An 18,197-nucleotide genomic window follows, 5' to 3' on the forward strand; every position below is an offset into this window, starting at 1 on the left:
ATATGACAATAATCATATTGCTTAAAAAGAAAATAATGTCAATAATTTCTATACATGTTATTCAATATGCATGGGGCAGTCAAAGTCTAACATCAAAATTTAAGAAAATAAAAGTAAACTTAGGCATGAGTAACAGGTTTGCAATGTGAGAATAGATTACCTTGCAGAACTTCTAAACCAGCTTCTTAAATACAATAACAATCCTAAACTCGCCATTACGTTGTTCGACGAAGAAGATCACATGAACCAATAACAAGCCGCTTGTGTCTGTGACGTAAGCACGTCGCTGTACGTACGGGTGAATGTGACAGACGAGCGCGCCAAATTGATAACTGCATCTAAAGCGACGTAGAACAAAAGATTGGTTGAATTTAAGTGTAGCTTGCTAAAAAGCAAAACTGCACAAGTCGTTTAGACACTGAAGAGTCGATACCTTACCGGTCACACCTCTGAATAACGTCCTCGGGTCCTGCCGGACAGCTGTCAGGATGGGTTTGCTCGACCGTTGCCAGGAGCTCTTCAACACCGCAAACTTGTACGAGGTTCTGGGGATCAACAAAGACGCGACCGAGGCAGACATCCGGAGGAGCTACTACAAAGTGTCGCTCCAAGTCCACCCGGATCGGGCTCCTGAAGACCCGCAGGCCACGGAGAAGTTCCAGGTCAGCCTTCCGTGTTGTTAGCTGCCACAGAGCACACACACAGTGAGCAGAGGCTAGGCTACCGAGCTAGCTAGCACAGCTAACTGAAATGCTGCAGGTTTAGCATTCTCCTCCTACTGAGCAGCCAGTAACTCAAGTCCAACATTTACTCAATTAATGAATATTTGAGCATTGTTTTCCCATCAATACATTTTTTGACAGAAGGTATTATTTGAATTTAGGTGCAAAATGCATTCGTCAGATAAGCTATGCCTCTATATTTATGAAAAGAACCTGCTCCTTTTGTTTTGTTGTTGATTTTCTACTTTTAAAGTTCTCTTACGATACATGCAATTATTAGCTCTATTGCCATTGAAACAGCAGCAGCAAGATAATATAGACTAGAGGGCCAATTAAACGAATGTAATGTGTAATTTTAGTACATTTGTACTGTACTGTTTCATGGGTTATATCATTGGTCTTTCAAAACTCAGTCCAAATATTGGTATGCATAGATCATATGACCAAAATTAAATGGTATCATTTATAATAGACATTTTTAAACACACAGAAATGACACAAAATGTACAGATTTCTGTTAACATACTCATTATTTTTATTGTCATGGGTGGTCAACCCCCCTCCAAAGGCCCATTCTGAGCCAAGAAAAACCCGATTCTATTTTTATATTAACCTCTTAAGACCTGAGCTTTGGTTCTGCTTGGATTTTACATTTCTTCTAGTTTTTTAGGATAAGGAGTAACCAGTAAATATAATAAATGGATAAAATCTAATATGCGATTACTATGTTTATCTAATTTATGTTGCTGTTCAATTTTTATTATTATTATGAACAATATGCTCTTTTTGAGAGAAAAAAAAAGAATATCCACATATGTCATGTACATGCAGGGGGTACAGAAAGTATTCAGACCCCTTGAAATTTGTCACTCTGTCATTGCAGCCATTTGCCAAAATCAAAAAAGTTAATTTTATTTCTCATTAATGTACACTCAGCACCCCATCTTGACAGAAAAAAAAAAAAACAGAAATGTGGAATTTTTTGCAAATTTATTAAAAAAGAAAAACTGAAATATCACATGGTCATAAGTATTCAGACCCTGTGCTCAGTATTGAGTAGAAGCTCCTTTTCAGCTAGTACAGCCATGAGTCTTCTTGGGAATGATGCAACAAGTTTTTTCACACCTGGATTTGGGGATCCTCTGCCATTCTTCCTTGCAGATCCTCTCCAGTTCTGTCAGGTTGGATGGTGAACGTTGGTGGACAGACATTCTGAGGTCTCTCCAGAGATGCTCAATTGGGTTTAGGTCAGGGCTCTGGCTGGGCCAGTCAAGAACGGTCACAGAGTTGTTGTGAAGCCACTCCTTTGTTATTTTAGCTGTGTGCTTAGGGTCATTGTCCTGTTGAAAGGTGAACCTTCGACCCAGTCTGAGGTCCTGAGCACTCTGGAAAAGGTTTTCCTCCAGGATATCTCTGTACTTGGCCGCATTCATCCTTCCTTCAATTGCAACCAGTCGTCCTGTCCCTGCAGCTGAAAAACACCCCCACAACATGATGCTCCCACCACCATGTTTCACTGTAGGGATTGTATTGGGCAGGTGATGAGCAGTGCCTGGTTTTCTCCACACATACCGCTAAGAATTAACACCAAAAAGTTCAATCTTGGTCTCATCAGACCAGAGAATCTTATTTCTCATAGTCTGGGAGTCCTTCATGTGTTTTTTGGCAAACTCTATGCGGGCTTTCATGTGTCTTGCACTGAGGAGAGGCTTCCGTCGGGCCACTCTGCCATAAAGCCCAGACTGGTGGAGGGCTGCAGTGATAGTTGACTTTGTGGAACTTTCTCCCGACTGCATCTCTGGAGCTCAGCCACAGTGATCTTTGGGTTCTTCTTTACCTCTCTCACCAAGGCTCTTCTCCCACCATTGCTCAGTTTGGCTGGACGGCCAGGTCTAGGAAGAGTTGTGGTCGTCCCAAACTTCTTCCAATTGAGGATTATGGAGGCCACTGTGCTCTTAGGAACCTTGAGTGCTGCAGAAATTCTTTTGGAACCTTGGCCAGATCTGTGCCTTGCCACAATTCTGTCTCTGAGCTCCTTGGGCAGTTCCTTCCACCTCATGATTCTTATTTGCTCTGACATGCACTGTGAGCTGTAAGGTCTTATATAGACAGCTGTGTGCCTTTCCTAATCAAGTCCAATCAGTTTAATTAAACACAGCTGGACTCCAATAAAGAAGCAGAACCATCTGGAGGAGGATCAGAAGAAATGGACAGCATGTGAGTTAAATATGAATGTCGCTGCAAAGGGTCTGAATACTTATGACCATGTGATATTTCAGTTTATTTGCAAAAGTTTATACTTTTCTGTTTTGTTCTGTCAAGATGGGGTGTTGAGTGTACAATAATGAGAAATAAAATGAACTTTTTTGATTTTGGCAAATGGCTGCAATGACACAGAGTGAAAAATTGGAGGGGTCTGAATACTTTCCGTACCCACTGTAAGTGTATAATAAAGAGCTGCATGTGTGTAAAATGTCGCTGCAGGTGTTGGGAAAGCTGTATGCTGTTCTGAGCGATAAGGAGCAGAGGGCTGTTTACGACGAGCAGGGAGTGGTGGATGAAGAGTCTGATGTCCTGAGTCAGGACCGCTGCTGGGAGGACTACTGGAGACTGCTCTTCCCTAAGGTACTGGAGCTCAGCAGGTGTTTTGCTGACTGGCTAGCATCGCTCTGTCATGAGTCACTGCGATAGCTTTGTCCTGTGTATGTGATGATGTGACTCCTGAAGTGAGCCACTTGTATTCCAGGAATTTTGTGTTTCATCTGCCATCGTAGAGCAAATAAATTAACCCCCGTGTCGTGCTGTGGGTCAAAATTGACACGTTTTAAAATTTGAAAATATGGAAAAAAATATATATTTTCACAGTAAAATTTCTGACGTCCACATTTTCAACATTTTTGGGAAATCTTTGAATTTTGTGGTGGGGGAAAAATGTGTGCAATGTTAAAAATGTTTCCTAAGAACATTCACAAAAAATCAACCAAAATCCTATAAATTTCGCTGGGTTTTGGTTGATAATTTTTTTTGTGAACGTTCTTAAAAAAATAAAATAAAATTTTCTGCTATATTTTGTAATTATTTAAGATATTTTTAGGACTTTTTGGGGGGAAGATTTTTACATTTTTTTGAAAATATTTACAAGAATTGTCTTGCTAAATTTGGGGTATTTTTTTTAAATAAAACTTTTACGGAATTATTGGAATTTTCTTCCTGAAGGTTTTCCAAATTTTCAGAAATTTGGGGAATTTTTTTTGCAGAATTTTTGGATTGTTTTCAGACAAGGAAACTATACTTTTTGGTGCCTGTAAATGAAGACAACAGGAGGGTTATTACGAAGATATTTCTCAAGTAGTTTATTTGTTGCGATGTCATTCAATTTCACATCTCTTCCTCCGACCATCTCCTAGATCACGATGCAGGACATCATGGAATTTGAGAAGAAGTATAAGGGCTCTGACGAGGAGCGGGAGGATGTGATCCGGCTTTATGTGCAGCACCAGGGAGACATGGACGCCATCACGGCTTCGGCTCTGTGCTGCTCCCAGGAGGACGAACCCAGGCTGTGCAGCATCATCCGGGCTGCCATAGACGGTGGCGAGGTCACATCCTTCCCAGCGTTTACCCAGGAGAGCAACAAGAAGAAGAGGGCACGGAGGAAGAGGGTGAGGATTTTCTCACTATATTCTTGCATGATCGCTGGATGGCTAAAATATGCCCCTAAACCTTTAATTGTCTTCTTTTCATTCTCACTGATGTGTTAATTTAAGATTACGCGCTTGATTTATGTTACTTTGACGGGAATTCATCTTCCAGGCTGACAGAGAGCGACAAGAAGCAGAAGAAATGCAGAAAGAGATGGGGCTGGGTGACGAGGAGGATAGTCTCGTGATGATGCTTAAGGTACATACACACACGTACATATGAAATTTGGCTTTTTTGTTTTGTTTGTTTCTAGCTTTTGTTTTCTTTCTTATCTTGCAGCAAAAGCAGAAGTCCAGAGAGCAGAATTTCAACAGTTTCCTATCAGACCTGGAAGCAAAATATGCCAAAAAAACTCCAAAAGGAAAAAGAGGGAAAAAGTGATCTGACTCAAGCAGACAAACTGTATATAACTTGCTTAAAAGGCACCGCTTTTTGATTAACAATCACAATAAGTACCTGTGGTTCCCCCTGTATACCTCCTCATAAAACGATTCTTTCAGTTCTCTGTAGCTTGGTGTGTGACACCAACATGTTCATGCGTCCTGTATTTCTCTTCAACTGTTGTTGTTATAAAACATGAATAAATCTGTATTTAAAGTACATCGTCTTTTTATTATTTTGTATAAAATGGAATCAAAGAAAATGCATCAAAGAACTTGAAATTTTTTTGAGCTTTTGTTGCCTTTGTGGCATGGCTGTCTGCTATCTTAATAATGAATTCATGTAGAAACTACCCTTTGTGCAACAACCCTCACGTTACCTGTCACTTGGCTTTGCTCAGAAAGAAAAATGACACCAAATACAGCATTTAGAACCCACATGACAAATGAATTCCCTTAGTTATTTACAAGCACAGCTTCCTAGAAATGCCTCTTGCATCCCTGCAGTGTTGAGTAGGTGTATTAGTAGAAGCACTTGGGCTGCAGAGATGGAACATTCACTCCTGATTTATGATTTTAACGGTTAGAAAGGTGGCATCTTATACCGTTCCCATGCGCAATGATATGCAATGAGAGGCTCTAGATATACACATTATTGAAACGCAGGGCGATTTGAACTCATGTTCTTATAAAAGATACAGTACCGAACTCTCTGATGTTGCATCAGAGAGGAGAAAAAAAGTGCTTTTTATCCTCTCTATCCCTGTCTGGGTGGGTGTGTTATTCCCTGCATAGTCATTTCTCAGTCCAACAACACACCACAGAGGAGAATATACAGTACATTCACATATAAATAGATATATACACATTCAAGTCATTCTGTACATAAAGATGGAGTTCCTGTTGATAGTCATTGTGTTTGGCAGCCACTTAAGCTGATTTATGAAATACAAAAATAGGCTTTTAACAAAAACGTCACTGAAGCAGCATAATATGAAAAAATCTGCTACTTCTGTAACACAAAACTGTTCAGTGGGCACAGATGCTGCAGAGTGCTGCACTTTGTCATGCAGTGTAAAGATAAATGGCTGGAAGGTGTGGAGATCAGAGGCAAACTACAAGCCGGGTCTGCTGGCTCTGGATGAGATGCCTCCTCGGGTGTAGGACCGAGCTGGGACTGACACAGGCACCAGTGGAGCTACGGGGGGGTACAGGAAAAATCTGAAATTAATTAACCACCTCAACCAGTGGATGAACTTGAAGCCAGCTGCTGCAACCTCTCACATTTATAGTTTATCTGAGGCCCAAGTCTGGAAGGCTTTCACCAGCCACTTTAATCTACTGACCTGGGACGGGGGCTTGTGGGTCTGGCTCCTCTTCGTCTTTGATGGGCGAGTGCCCCAAGGGGTGGTGGGAAAACGAGTCCAAGAAAGATGAGCTACTGATGCCAAGGCTGATGCCAGTCACACCGATTCCAAGAGAGTCTGGTGGAATCAATGAATAAATTAATGCATAAGTGATTAAGTTATGTTCAACACAAGTCACACAAAAAATCTCAGTTAATGGTACCATTCAGTATATAACTGAGGGACTTTTGAAGTTCATGGGATATATCTTGCATAGATTTTTATTAAAAGTAAAAAAATAATCTTTTTATGTTCATTATGATCTTGTATTTACAAATTCCACAATTATTTATAATGGAAAAAATCACTTATGAATAAAAAATGACTGGATATCACTAAAATGTCCACTAAATAACCATCAAATTTAATAACAACCACCTTCTAATCTAATTAGCTAAGCAATAATAAAATGAGCTTATTCAGAAATTGTTTCGACTGTGTTCTTTTTATTAAGTTGAGATAATCATGACACATATTTCTTTTTTGACAATATATCAAATTTTATATATAAAATAACAGATGGTCTCTGTGTCTGAGAAATCACTTTCAGCTAAGTTACCCATTACAAAAACACCTCTCAAGGAAGTGTGTTAATTCCAGATCACATGACCTGCTCCACATGATGTCATTTCCTCCTGAAGAAAAGACTGAAAGACTCTTCTGTATCTGAATCTTTCTGTAAAAATGTCATGTGGTGTTTGGTTACAGGTAGCCATGTTGGTTTTAGGCCTGAAAACAGCAAAAACGTCAACTGTGTTACAAAAAGTCAAGCAATTATATATTGACCACAAAGATTCCCATCTAAGGTTCCTGTACTCAAACTTTTAAAGATAAAGGACCAATTCAAACAATTTGATCAAATAAAAATTAAGATTTTAGTAAAGTATATGCATATTTCAACACCAAGTTGAAACTAAGCGTGCAGGAAAACGAGATAAATTGCACAAAAATGTTGAGGCAGCTGACTAAATGAACAGTAATGTATCAGTGGGTGAAATAGACGTAGCTGACTGCTCACAGCTCCAGATAGATGGTTTAAATTTCCAGCTTCTGCTATTACAAGCGGTATTAGTACAAACCGATTAACTAACTCGACCAATTTAATCAATAGTTTTCAGTATGAAAACTGCTGTAACATACAGCACACTACTTCCCCACTCCTATTTAACAGTAATGCCAAGTGTACCATCAGTTTAAATGAGAACACTGATGAGGCGGTACTGCCCTACTGACAGGGCTATGGGAACATCTGCAGTACATCACATTCTTTTTCCTGCAGATTGTTAATGATTTCTGTTCAACTATTCAGGTTGAGTTTCTGACCTGTGCCCACAGAGGCTCTGCCTGGACGCCCCTGCCCGATGTTGTCCAACACTGTGAAGGAACGGCGGTACGGAGTGTCCGACTGAAAGCACAGAGTCACACATACTGTTATACATACTGATCACACAGCACAGTTACACAATTCTACAATTTCATTTAGCTTTTATCCAAAGCGATATACCTGTGAGAGTGGACACAACACAAGCAAGGAGAAAACAACCTGGATCAGAGCCATAAAACAAGTTTAAGTGTGAGAACAGGACAGTGGTGTCTACGGGCAGTGCAGACGTAATAGGGTTTGTTTTTTTGTAGTCTGTCAAGTGCAAATGCGCTCAGTGAGAGAGACTCCGCAGATCGAACAGAGTTTGATAACTCGTTCCATCACCGGGGAACCACAGAGGAGAAGAGTCTTGTTATTGACCGGCCCTGTTGTAGTGGTTGGATCAGGAGCCTTTTGTTGGCTGAGTGCAGTAAGTGGGAGGGACTGTAGGTCTGAATGAGAGAGTTCAGGGAGGAGGGAGCTGTTTTCATTGTAATATTGAATACAGTGGGGGTGATGTGCTGTTTTTGGCTGGTTGAGAACCAGACATACTGCTGGATTCTAGCAGAGGTTTGACCGTGCATGCGGGGAGGCCTGCCAGTAAGGAGTTGCAGCAGTCGATGTGTGTTATTATGAGAGCCTGGACCAGGAGTTGTGATGCATTTTCACACAGTAAGGGTGTGATCTTCCTGATGTTGTCAGGGCGAATCGACACGACCGAGCAACAGAGTCCACGTGAGCCTTGAGGGTTAATTGGTCATCGATCATGCCAGTTAGTAGTTAACTAACAGCTGTTGATAAGAAACCTTCTGTAAACTATAAACTCACTGTTTCTGGCTTTAAATGAAATGATTACTGCTCCACCTGACAGTCTACTATGCCTACATGATCCATCCATCCATCCTCTATACACCGCTTTATCCTCACTAGGGTCGCGGGGGGTGCTGGAGTCTATCCCAGCTGACTCGGGCGAAGGCAGGGGACACCCTGGACAGGTCTGCCTACATGATGTGTTGTGAAAATGAACAGAATCTTACCCTGTATGTGTGAGTCGTGTTGGGTCGAGAGAAGACGTCCAGTAGGTGGTGGCGATCTTTTGGTATTGAACTGCCAGCTTCGTCATTTATAGCGCTGTGGGCTCGGCTGGACGGGCCTTTCTGACGCTAGCGGGAGGAAAAAGCGGATGCACAGCTGATGACTGGGGTTTTACTGAATATAACAAACTGATTAACACATTTAAGCATTGCTAAATGCTTATGCCAAAGCACATTGTTAGGCTGTACATTATATGTCACTCTTTCTAGAACCTATGATCGGCTCGGTGCTGCTGCCCGTACCTGTGCAGGTTTGGAGTGCTGCCCTGAGTGGGACGATTCTGGATCCCCGGAGCCAATGGGAGGAAGAAGTGTGTTTCGGCTTAGAGGCAACACTGGAGATGTTAGCCGGTCGCTGGCTGTGGGTCTGTGGAGGGAGACACACACTTAAAGACAACAAGTAAAGGTAGTTTGTTTGTTCTGTGCTGTATCTACGGCCCTAACGTATATTCATTTGTAAAGAGATGAGGAGGGAGTTCTGTACATTCACAGTTTAAGAAGAAGTTAGAATTAGTTTTTTTTTAACACGTCATAAAAAAAGGATAAAATGTCTCCAAGTAGAATTTGATAATGTACTGTACTGTTTCTTGTGCAATTGATTTTGAGGACAGTAAAGTAACTCCTCAAACATTTTACACTTCAATCTGTGCACATATCTCTCAGCGACAAAGCAAAAAAGTAAAATGTGTAACTTCCTGAGCTTCACCATTAGACAATCACCTGTTACAGTATTTGTCTTTCACCTGCAGTTCATGACAGGTTCATCTGCAAAGCTAGTCTTGCATGTGAAACTTCTATCACCTCCCACTCTCATTATTCTACTGACAGGCAGCCAAAAGGCACACGTTGAAAGAGAGTCTGTTTTCAAAGCAATCTCTCTCTGCCTCTGCGCAACTTCAGAGGCCATAGGGGAGACGGAGGGAGTAAAAAAAGCAAGATAGTCGCTAGGGTGGGGTTCCCAGGATGGCAACACTCACAGACGTGTCCCGCGGATGACCTCATCCATGGATCCCGCTGTGCTGGACTGACTCAGGCTAGGGACCAGCGGCAGGAGGGTTCGGGGAGGAGGGTTTCTGCGCCGTGCCGACTGCGCTGGGCGGGACAGCGAGGAAGAGCTCTGCTCCAGGGCTCGGCGAGGGCGAGGTTTGCTGGAGGGGACGACGCTGGAGCCTGGCCTGTGAGAGGCCCGCTCCTCTGGCTCCCTGAGTGGGAAGGAGAGAGCGAAACACAGTGGATGAATAGTGCCTTTTTAGCTAGCCAGCTGGCTCAGCAGTCTGCCAAGCAAGGTGTTAAGACCAGGGACAAAAACATGGCATGAGGGAGGTGAACGTGTTCAGCTGCAAATGGAAAACTGCAAGATATCCATGTCTCTCTAGTCACACACTAAGATTATACAAATGTTACATAGATGTGTGATTGGTTTGGCTTTAAGATAAATAAAATGTGTCCGTACTGGTTTCTCTCCAGCACACCCAGGTTCCTCTGCTGCAGGGGGATGCTATGGATCACGATGAGGTCATTCAGGTTGTGCTGAGTTGCTGCTGCTCCTACAGGGACCCTCCCGCCCTGGGGAAGAGCGCGAGATGAGCGAGAAAGTAATGAGACAGGTGGGATGAAGGGCAAAAGATGAAAAAAGACAAGAATGATGAGGAGATCGAGGACAGAGGGAGCAGAGAGGAGACAAAACACAGCACATGAGAGCAGCCCAGTGGCCACATGGTTAGTTATTTCCATTCGTACAATGCAGTAACATCTCAAAGAAATGGTTATTCATCATGCAGTGATCGAAGGACCTCATAGTTGCTATGCCACCAATCAAAAATAATAATCACAACACTTAAAATGCAACAAATGCGATACTAGCAAAACAAAGCATTCCAACATTCTCCTAAAAGAAATGAGGATCTAAATAAAGTCAGAGTTGAAGTAAATTAAAGAGATAAACAATGGGGATGCTTTTTGTGTTAATCAACAGGCACAAGCACATTTATTCTAGAGATAAAGATAATGAGCCGCGATGGACGGCGTGCACGCGACATGCCGCCATTTTGGCTCTAGGTGAGGGAGTTACATACAGTGGAAGGCCTTTTCTGCTTTTTGGATTTCCGTCTGGACTTGTGCTTTGAGCCCCTTGACTTTGTGTTCTTTAAGGGGAAAAGGCATGTCCAAAGAAAGAGAGTGGATACAGTGGGAAGAAATGAAAAGAGGGAAATGAAGACAGGAGAACATAGAGAAAGGATAAGAATGAAAAGAAAGGAAAACAGAAGGTATGCAAACACATTGGCAAGGTGAAGGGCAGAGAGTGAAGAGGGAAGGAAAGAAAACAGTGGTACAAGTTAATGAACTGGAAGCACTGAAAGACTGAAGAGCAACAGGCAGGAGTGAAAAACAAGTGATAATCTAGTGTGAACAGTGGAGCAGATGTATATGATGCTTAGATTTGTAAAGATTTGAGTGAGAAGAGTCTAAAAATATAAACAAGTTTAAAATTAGTACAGATAAAAAATAATTATATCGACCAGCGCTGGAACTGTAGCTGCCAAATTTAAGTGTTTCATTCTATTTCAATCATTGTCTTTCCATGTTATATATTGCACTCACCATTAAAAAGAAGAAAATATCTTAAATGCACAGCTGTCTCTGTGTTTTGTTGAAATATAGCAATCCAAAATTAATTCCAAACACACAAAAGATCCGTTGTCAGATAGGAAGTAGCTACATTTTTAAAAAAAGAAAAAGATTATTTTGAGTTTAGAGTTGACCTCCTGAACTGGTGAAAGCAATGAAAGCGAAATGAGGATCCCAGTCTGCCCCCCTAGACCCACCCTGGAACCCCTCAGTCCCCCTCAGACCACTGACCTGGAACTGCTGTCCAGCTGTGAGCGGAGGAACCCGGCTCTGGCCAAGTTTGGGCAGCATCGTGGGCAGCGTGGAGAGCAGCATAAAGGGATTGTGGGAGTCCTGTGGCACGGGGCTCAAGTTCCCAGAAATTTTGTCATCATCTGCCAATCACACATGTACGTTCACTTCCAAATCATAATGTACGTTTGTGAAAGAGTTTTTGCCCTAATGCATGCAAAACAGTGAAATTCAGCCCCACGTGAGGTGCAGCACTCCCAGTGGCGTTGGACCAGCTCTTTCATGGAGCCAACCAGCTGCCGCCACACATCATCAAAGAGGAGGTCGAGAACAGCTTGGCGGCGACACCGGTACGGTGAGACGGGGGGCAGGCAGTGATGCCGCCGCACCGACTCCGAACAGTCCTGGTCCCAGTCATCATCCCTGTGGAAAACAAACACAAAAATTTCCCTGTTCTATCAGCAGTGGAGGTTTAGGGTTCGGTAGTTTACAGTTCTAAAAAGCAAGTAAACTCACAAGTCCCTGCTATCAAAAGCCAGATATTCCTCCATCAGACCTTCTACTTCAATCACCCTCGGATTGTCATGGCTGCTGGAGGCACACGGAGGTTCGTCCAAGTCGGCTGATGAGGACTTGATCAGCGCCGCTCTCCTGCCCTGCACATTCAACCTTTTCCCAAGAAAGAGCACACACAGTTCAGCACCTTGATCTGTGCACATAAAATGGACACAGACAGAAGCTCTATGTTTTTGATGAATAATAAATAACAGCTGACAACACCGGGCCAAGAAGCAGGATGAAAATCTTGGCACTAACTGACGCTTTTGCATATATAGTAGCATGTCTAATTTAATTTTAACTCCACTGTGCCAAACCAGTTTAGAGGTGAACCAGTCAGATTGTCTTGCGCCTACTCGTCTCGCTTTAAGAGTGTCAGACATGGTTTATCACAGCTAGCCAGCGTGACTTCGACCCGAATACTCAGTTAACAAGAGGAACTAGGTCACAAAACCACAGTCAGTCGGGACTCCTCTATAATTGACATGCTGACATCAGTCATCTGGACAGCCAGCAGATGCAAAGACACATTGTATTATTTCTTCAAATGCACACAGTCGCTCTTTTGGGCCACAGTTTCAAACAAAAACACTGTAAATTGTTCCATGTATTTGTTATTTAGTCTCGGGAACACGCACTAACAGCAATGACTGAATAAACTTCACCTGAGCTGTTTCAGAGCAACATAATTCCAACGACTGATTGATATAAACTCACCGGCCACTTTATTAGGTACATCTGTTCAACTGTTTGTTGACACAAATAATTAATCAGCCAATCACATGGCCACAATTCAATACATTTAGGCATGTAGACGTGGTAAAGACAAGGTTCAAACTGAGCATCAGAATGGGGAAGAAAAGGGATTTAAGTGTTTTTGAATGTGGCATGGTTGTTGGTCTGAGTATTTCACAAACTGCTGATCTACTGGAATTTTCACACAAAACCTTCTCTTTGGTTTACAGAGAATGGTCCCAAAAAAGAAAACATCCAGTGAGTGGCAGTTGTGTGGACAAAAATGCCTTGGTAATGTCAGAGGAGAATGAGCAGACTGGTTGGAAATGATAGAAAAGCAACAGCAACTCAAATAACCACTCTGTACAACCCTGGAATGCAGAATACCATCTCTGAGCACACCACATGTACAACCCTGAAGAAGATGGACTACAGTAGCAGACGACCACACTGGGTGCCACTCCTGTCAGCTAAGAACAGGAAACTGAGGCTACAGTTCATACAGGCTCACCAAAATTGGACAATAAAAGATTGGAAAAACGTTTCCTGGTCTGATGAGTCTTGAGTTCAGCTGCAACATTCAGATGATCAGAACTTGCTGTAAACAACATGAAAGCGTGGAGTGATCCTGTGTTTCCTGCTGGTGGTGGTGTATTGGTGTGGAGGATATTTTCCTGACACACTTGTGGCTCTTTAGTACCAACTGAGCATCGTTTAAACTCCACAGCCTACCTGAGGACTGTTGCCAACCATGCCCATCCCTTTATGACCACAGTGGACCATCTTCTGGAGGCTAATTCCAGCAGGATAACGCACCATGTCACAAAGCTCAAATCATCTCAAACTGGTTTCTTGAATATGACAAAGAGTTCAATGTATTCTCTTAGCCTCGACAGTCACCAATTCTCAATCCAGTAGAATCTTTGGGATGTGGTGAAACAGGAGATTGGCATCACTGATGTGCAGCCGACAAATCTGCAGCAACTGTGTGATGCTATCATGTCAATATAGACCAAAATCTTTGAGGAATGTTTCCAACACCTTGTTGAAAGGATGCCATGAAGAATTAAGGCAGTTTTGAAGGTAAAAGGGGGTCCAATCTTTTACTAGCAAGGTGTGTACTTAATAAAGTGGCCAGTGAGTGTATGTGTATATATAGTATTAGTTAAATCACCATATAGAATGACATGACTAATACAAAATGCAATCTGCCTTTGTGAAACTGTATCAGGTGAACTTTGGCCTCCTGTCAGTCAACTAGTGAGTCAGTGCAGTAAAGACTTACTCTGTGCAGCCCTTATCTTTCTCCTGGGACTTCACACTGCCTTCTTTGCCTATTGATGGGCCGCTGCCAGAGCTGCCTTTCCCTGAGGTAGCATACCACTGGAAGCCCTCGTCACTGGGACACAGCAGCTGAGTCCCCAGGATCCTGAAAGAAAAACGAAGAGGTAAAAAAAAAAATGTGTGTTTTTCCTACAATACATGTCGAACTCAAGGCCATATCCAGCCCGCGAGATCATTTTACATTGATTTATTATTGTTGTTATTAATGGCCCGACGATATGAAGCGCTGACAACACACAAACTACAGATCCCATAATGCAGTGCAACAGCTGCCTTGCCGAATGATAGGTTACTTGGGAACATTTCCGTGTCATTTAAGTCAAGTGGCTGCTATTGTCTGCAACCCTACTGTAACGTCAAAGCTAGCCCTTAACAATGGCGAATAGAAAAGTTGATTCTGAAAACAGCCTTTCAAAGCGATGGGAGGCTGAGTTTATGTATGCTGACATTGCCCGTAAAGCCGTGCGTCTTATTTGTGGAACTAATGTGGCTGTAATTAAGGAATTTAATCTAAGATGGCACTTTGAGACAAAACATCAGGACAAGCTGAAAAACCTGCATGCAGACCAGAAGCTACAGAAAGTAGAAGAGTTAAAGAAGAATGTGACATCTCAGCAGACATTTTTCACTAGAGCGAAAACACAAAGTGAAGCTGCTGTGAAAGCAAGCTTTGTGGCAGAAGAGATAGCCAAATCAGCCACGACCTAAAGTGTGCTTTGAGTTTTGGTCCCTGGTGCATTGAGTTTGACACCCCTTAGACTTATTGTTACTCCTCAATAATTATGCTATAAGTTTACTGGTCCGGCCTCTTTGAGATCAAATTAGGCCGTATGCAGCCCCTGGAACAAAATGAGTTTGACACCCCTGTCCTACAAGAATGCACTGTTTTCCTCCACAATCAGCCTTAATCTTTGTTCCCACTGCTGCCCTGTTTCACTCAGAAACTCAAAGAGCTGAGAGCTAGCAGGAAACAGTGGATAACATACCGAAGATGTGGGAAACGTGTGGCCCACTGCTGACATTCATCCTGCAGCCCCTGGAGTATCCCTCCCCCGCTGTCTCTCCCCTCGTACAGCTCTTTGTCGATCTCCTCAAACATTTGCTGCACCTGCCGTGACGCTGCCTTGTCGAACTCCTACGGGACAGAAAAAACAGAGAGGAACACGGGAAAGGAAGGTAGTTATTCCTCTGTTCTCATACACCAGCTCCATGATGGAAAGCCGCTGCCGTTCATCAGTTACTGGCAACACATCATCGCAGCCAGCTTCAATGTGCATGATAATTAGCCTCTACGGTCCCTCGAGATGTGACTGTGGTCAAGCTGGATTGTTCATGTGATATCAAAAAAGAGAGGGACGAAGAAAGAGGAGAGCAAGGAGTAGGTTAGGTTGCATAACTGAGTTTTTTTTTCTTTTCTCAGAAGCAACTCGAGGACAACGAACTAAATAAATTATTGAGTCTTGGAAAAGTTTTGTTGGACCAGCTGAGTCTAGAAAGCACAGCAAAAATAACAAAGCAATACCCAGTAGAATCCATGGCCTGCATTAATACAGAAGTAGCAGACAAACAAGCCATCTGCTATTCAACACAAATACTAGTTGCATATTCTTCGATAGTTTCCCACACATTTGCCAAAAGGGTGAAAAATGTTAGTGAGTACATTAACATTTGACATTTTGTTGCATTGTGTTTGGTTGTCTGTAGAATCAGAATAACAGCAAGTATGAGTGAATTATCAGTTCACTATTAAGACTGTTTTTTTTTTTTTTTAAGAGCAGACTTACATCGTAGCCCCAGGAGAAAACAGAGCTCCTCTCGGTGGAGATGCCAGTACCTGTGGAGCTGTGGATACCTGACCAGGACTGGTTGGAGTCGACTGAGATGACGGTGGGACAGTCGGAGTGACCCGAGGCGGCAGACGTCTCTGAGCTAAACAGAAAGACACGGAGGTTACATGGCTTCTGTATAACCTGAAATGAACTATCCACTATATGAAACATTGATCATTCCTTCCCACAGCAAACCATCCCTTCACATCTACAACTTATATCTGTCAAAATGCAAATCAAGTTTCTGCTACACGGCTGAGGAAATCTAACTGGTTTGTGATATAATCAAAGTGGAAAATGAGGGGCAAATGTCAAAGTAATTGAATATTCTAACAGGCTGCCTCATTATTTATTCTTTTAACTGCACATCTGAAGGAGGCAATGTGATATGAATTAATCCACTGCTTCTGGGTGTCACATAGCAAGAACCCTGGGAATCAGCTGTCCACTCAAGATGGTGTAACATTACAAAACACGCAGGAAAGAGTGTGAGCGTGTACGAGATGCAAGGAGTTTGATCTCAAGATTGCCTCCTTACAGAACAATCCAGGGCTATACGTCTGTCTGTAGGACTTCCAAAACTTAGCTACCTGTTGTGTGCGGAGACAGCTTCCTGCAGGTCGTGGAGGTAGCGCTGAGGGGTTTGGTTATCGTCTGCTTCTTCTGGGAGAGGGTGGTGGTCGAGGCTGCTTCGAGACAACCCACGACTGCATAAAAGTCAAAGGCCGTGTGTCACATTTTGGTGATGCGTTTAATGCCATTACAGTTGGAATTACAAGTTGACATGAAAATATAATGCTGTGCTTCTTTAAATTGAAGTAATAGATTATTCAAAAACCAATGCAAACAAAAGGAAACATCCAAATGATATAAAAGATATGACTGTGATGTTCTAAGTCATTTTGCATTTTACTACATACACTATATGAGCATGTGACAGATAAAAACTCCTGAATCCTGACCTGCATTGATCACTCCATCATATTTTTTGTTGTTTTAGATTTTTAAAAGATTATACTGGTGGTTTTGTGTACCCTGGCATATAGTTAATGTATAGTTTTCAATGTCTAACTCCATTATAAAACATGATACTGTGTAAATAAGGACATATTGTGTGGTTTAATACTAGTGTGGTGTGGTAAGTTAATAAAAATGCAACATTCAGTTAAACTGTTGGACCAGATGGGCAGTCACTAACTGGGTCAATACAGATAATAATTTTAGACTGTCAATCGATAGTGCCGGACATGTCATTCACTCATCCTGCTTTCTCCCCCAGTGTAACCCCCCAGGAAAATCATAGTGTACAGAGCCCAGCTGATGGAACAGCAAATACATTTCTGTTTTTTTAAGTAACAGTACTCACATCTCAAGTTTGTGCGATACAGGTCTCCTGTTGTATCGTGAAATCATTCTCCTGCGTTTTATAGGCTCAAGCCCTCGTCTTCCATTCTTGCCTCTGCTTCCAAGACTCTCTGGAACAGCTTGGAGGGAGGTCTGACATTTTCTCTAACATTAGCACACAGATAAAAGCCCGCAATGTCCACCAAAAAAATGGACAGCTCTCTGCATACAGATGCTAACGCTGTTTCTAATGTTAAAGAGGAAGCTACGTCTAAAATTATGCTAGCTAGCGTTACAGGTAAAACATTAAGGCACGAATAGCATCATATAATTCCGTCAAAAGCATCTTTCTTGGTAAATTAACCCTGCTACACGAAATATGCATCTTGTTTGTTTCGAAAGTTGAATGCAAATTAAGTTAATATCTTGAAATAAAAGCGTAGAAAACGTTAGTGCAGCTAGCTATCGTCAGCTAAGAGGATTTTCTTTGCTAATGTTAGCTGTTAATGGTTAGCACCACCGACAACAACAATATTGCGGCTGTCATGGATACGCAACTTCGTTACCCCGAGGTTTCATGGGAAATGGATTTCGGATTACCTCAAACTAGCCTAAATACCATTTGTAGTGTTACTACAATTCCCGGCATCCTTTGCGGCAACGTGATTACAACCATTAAATGTGTCCGCTTGACTTTAATATTGACTGAACTCAAAATGCTCAGTATGTCATGAATCAGTTAATAATATAAATTCTATGATTTAAAACATTGTATTTTAAAATTATATTTGGGACAGTGTATAGTCTTTTTATTCGTAGTAGAGCTAAACGCTGTTAATATTTAATGTAGGAACTGTTTAC

General features: G+C 42.2%; 2 protein-coding genes across 3 annotated transcripts; one reads left to right on the forward strand and one right to left on the reverse strand.

Annotated features, from left to right (window-relative positions):
• The first annotated feature begins 273 nt into the window (after positions 1–273).
• Positions 274–5,024, forward strand: dnajc9 (DnaJ (Hsp40) homolog, subfamily C, member 9). The gene is made up of 5 exons (XM_022198352.2): positions 274–662; positions 3,207–3,347; positions 4,130–4,384; positions 4,536–4,622; positions 4,704–5,024. The coding sequence occupies exons 1-5, from the start codon at positions 489–491 to the stop codon at positions 4,803–4,805; spliced, it is 759 nt and encodes a 252-aa protein (XP_022054044.1). The 5' UTR covers positions 274–488; the 3' UTR covers positions 4,806–5,024.
• fam149b1 (family with sequence similarity 149 member B1) lies at positions 5,016–17,912 on the reverse strand. 2 transcript variants are annotated; one of them, XM_022198350.2, is made up of 16 exons: positions 17,359–17,911; positions 16,583–16,699; positions 15,948–16,092; positions 15,150–15,298; positions 14,105–14,248; positions 12,043–12,195; positions 11,768–11,949; positions 11,527–11,669; positions 10,743–10,811; positions 10,121–10,233; positions 9,645–9,869; positions 8,911–9,034; positions 8,611–8,736; positions 7,534–7,615; positions 6,151–6,288; positions 5,016–6,002 (listed from the first exon to the last, which is right to left on the reverse strand). In XM_022198350.2, exons 1-16 carry the CDS (start codon positions 17,403–17,405, stop codon positions 5,920–5,922), a joined length of 2,040 nt encoding a protein of 679 aa, XP_022054042.2. In that variant the 5' UTR covers positions 17,406–17,911; the 3' UTR covers positions 5,016–5,919. The 2 variants fall into 2 exon arrangements, with proteins under 2 accessions (XP_022054042.2, XP_022054043.2); XM_022198351.2 differs by lacking the exon at positions 10,743–10,811 and having other exon boundaries at positions 17,359–17,912.
• Positions 17,913–18,197: the final 285 nt, after the last annotated feature.

Source organism: Acanthochromis polyacanthus, chromosome 15, assembly GCF_021347895.1.
Source record: "Acanthochromis polyacanthus isolate Apoly-LR-REF ecotype Palm Island chromosome 15, KAUST_Apoly_ChrSc, whole genome shotgun sequence".
NCBI lineage: Eukaryota > Metazoa > Chordata > Actinopteri > Pomacentridae > Acanthochromis > Acanthochromis polyacanthus.

Coding starts and splice junctions, on each gene's coding strand:
- dnajc9 (XM_022198352.2), top strand. CDS start 489: ATGGGTTTGCTCGACCGTTGCCAGGAGCTCTTCAACACCGCAAACTTG. Junction 4,385..4,535: donor AGAGGGCACGGAGGAAGAGG/GTGAGGATTTTC, acceptor TTCATCTTCCAG/GCTGACAGAGAGCGACAAGA. Junction 4,623..4,703: donor GTCTCGTGATGATGCTTAAG/GTACATACACAC, acceptor CTTATCTTGCAG/CAAAAGCAGAAGTCCAGAGA.
- fam149b1 (XM_022198350.2), bottom strand. CDS start 17,405: ATGATTTCACGATACAACAGGAGACCTGTATCGCACAAACTTGAGAT. Junction 16,093..16,582: donor GCTGTCTCCGCACACAACAG/GTAGCTAAGTTT, acceptor CTTTCTGTTTAG/CTCAGAGACGTCTGCCGCCT. Junction 8,737..8,910: donor AGCACTCCAAACCTGCACAG/GTACGGGCAGCA, acceptor TCCTCCCGCTAG/CGTCAGAAAGGCCCGTCCAG.